The sequence below is a fragment of the Balaenoptera borealis genome (assembly GCF_965194805.1).
Source record: "Balaenoptera borealis genome assembly, chromosome: 5".
Lineage (NCBI taxonomy): Eukaryota > Metazoa > Chordata > Mammalia > Artiodactyla > Balaenopteridae > Balaenoptera > Balaenoptera borealis.
This window is the reverse complement of record NC_138862.1, coordinates 59,333,936-59,334,929: the sequence shown is the minus strand read 5'-3', so window position 1 is coordinate 59,334,929 and position 994 is coordinate 59,333,936. Positions and strand designations below refer to the sequence as shown.

The following is a 994-nucleotide window of genomic DNA, read 5'->3' as shown; positions in this document are numbered from 1 at the left end:
GCCCGGAGACGCCTGTGTCACGTGAGGCCCAGGTGGCGGCGGAGCTGCGGCGAGAGGGCGAGAGTAAGAAGCGGAAGCCGGAAGGGGCGCGAGTGAAGGCTGGCAGAGAAGACTCCTCCCGAGAGGGCGAGGGGTGCGCGTGCGCCCTCTTCTTCCAGCTCAGCCCCGCCGCCCTCGCTCGCGGCCAGGTGACAGCTGGGCCCGGCCTGCCGCGCGCTGCCTGGGGCGCGAGGAGCGCGCGCCCTGCCCTTGCGCGCCGCGTCGGCCGCCCCTCCCCCTCGTCCCGTCCCTCCCGTCGCGTCCCGTCCCCTCGGGTGCCGCCGGCCGGTGCTGAAGCGAGTCGGCGGCAGCAGGGACATTTTCTGACTCCCGACCACTGTCCCGGCTGCCCTTTCCTCTCCGACGCGGGGCCGGCCGCTACTCCGGCCCCAGGATGCAGAATGTGATTAACACGGTGAAGGGAAAGGCACTGGAAGTGGCTGAGTACCTGACCCCGGTCCTCAAGGTAAGCCGGGCTTGCGGGGGGCTGTCAGGCTCACGCTTGGCTCTGCAGGGACCGAGGACCGGACGCCGGGGGAGTCACGGTGTTGTCCGGTGGGGAGCGGTGTAGGAAGCTGGCAAGGGTGGTACGCGGGAAAAGGTGTAGCCCCCTCCCGCGGTCGTATCTAGCTGTTCTCTAGGGTAAACTTGGAGCGACGCTCTGTGCGTACTTCACCCGCCAGAACTCAGCTCGGGTTGGAACGTAGTCCGCAGCTAAGTGTGTTTTAGAACATTAAATCCTAAGATAGGAAGTCTTTTGAACTTTTTAAACAAGGATTTTGCTTATTTTAAAGAAATGAATCAGTGTTTGGTACTAAAATGACATGTTGCTTTTTTTCTTTCAAATTTCGTAGTAAGGCTTGTAATTAAGAGTTTGAAATAGTAAGTTGTCAATGAGGTCGCAGCTTATTAGATTTCAGTGGAACAAGGTGAAATTTGCAAAATTATTTCTTTC

General features: G+C 59.6%; 1 protein-coding gene across 1 annotated transcript in view; it reads left to right on the top strand.

Moving 5' to 3' along the window:
- The first annotated feature begins 84 nt into the window (after nucleotides 1–84).
- ATG3 (autophagy related 3) overlaps nucleotides 85–994 on the top strand; it is a 28,207-nt gene continuing 27,297 nt past the window's right edge. The window contains exon 1 of the mRNA XM_082394785.1: nucleotides 85–505. Coding sequence (XP_082250911.1) covers nucleotides 434–505 — 72 coding nt within the window. The 5' untranslated portion in view covers nucleotides 85–433. The remainder of the gene's footprint in view (nucleotides 506–994) is intronic.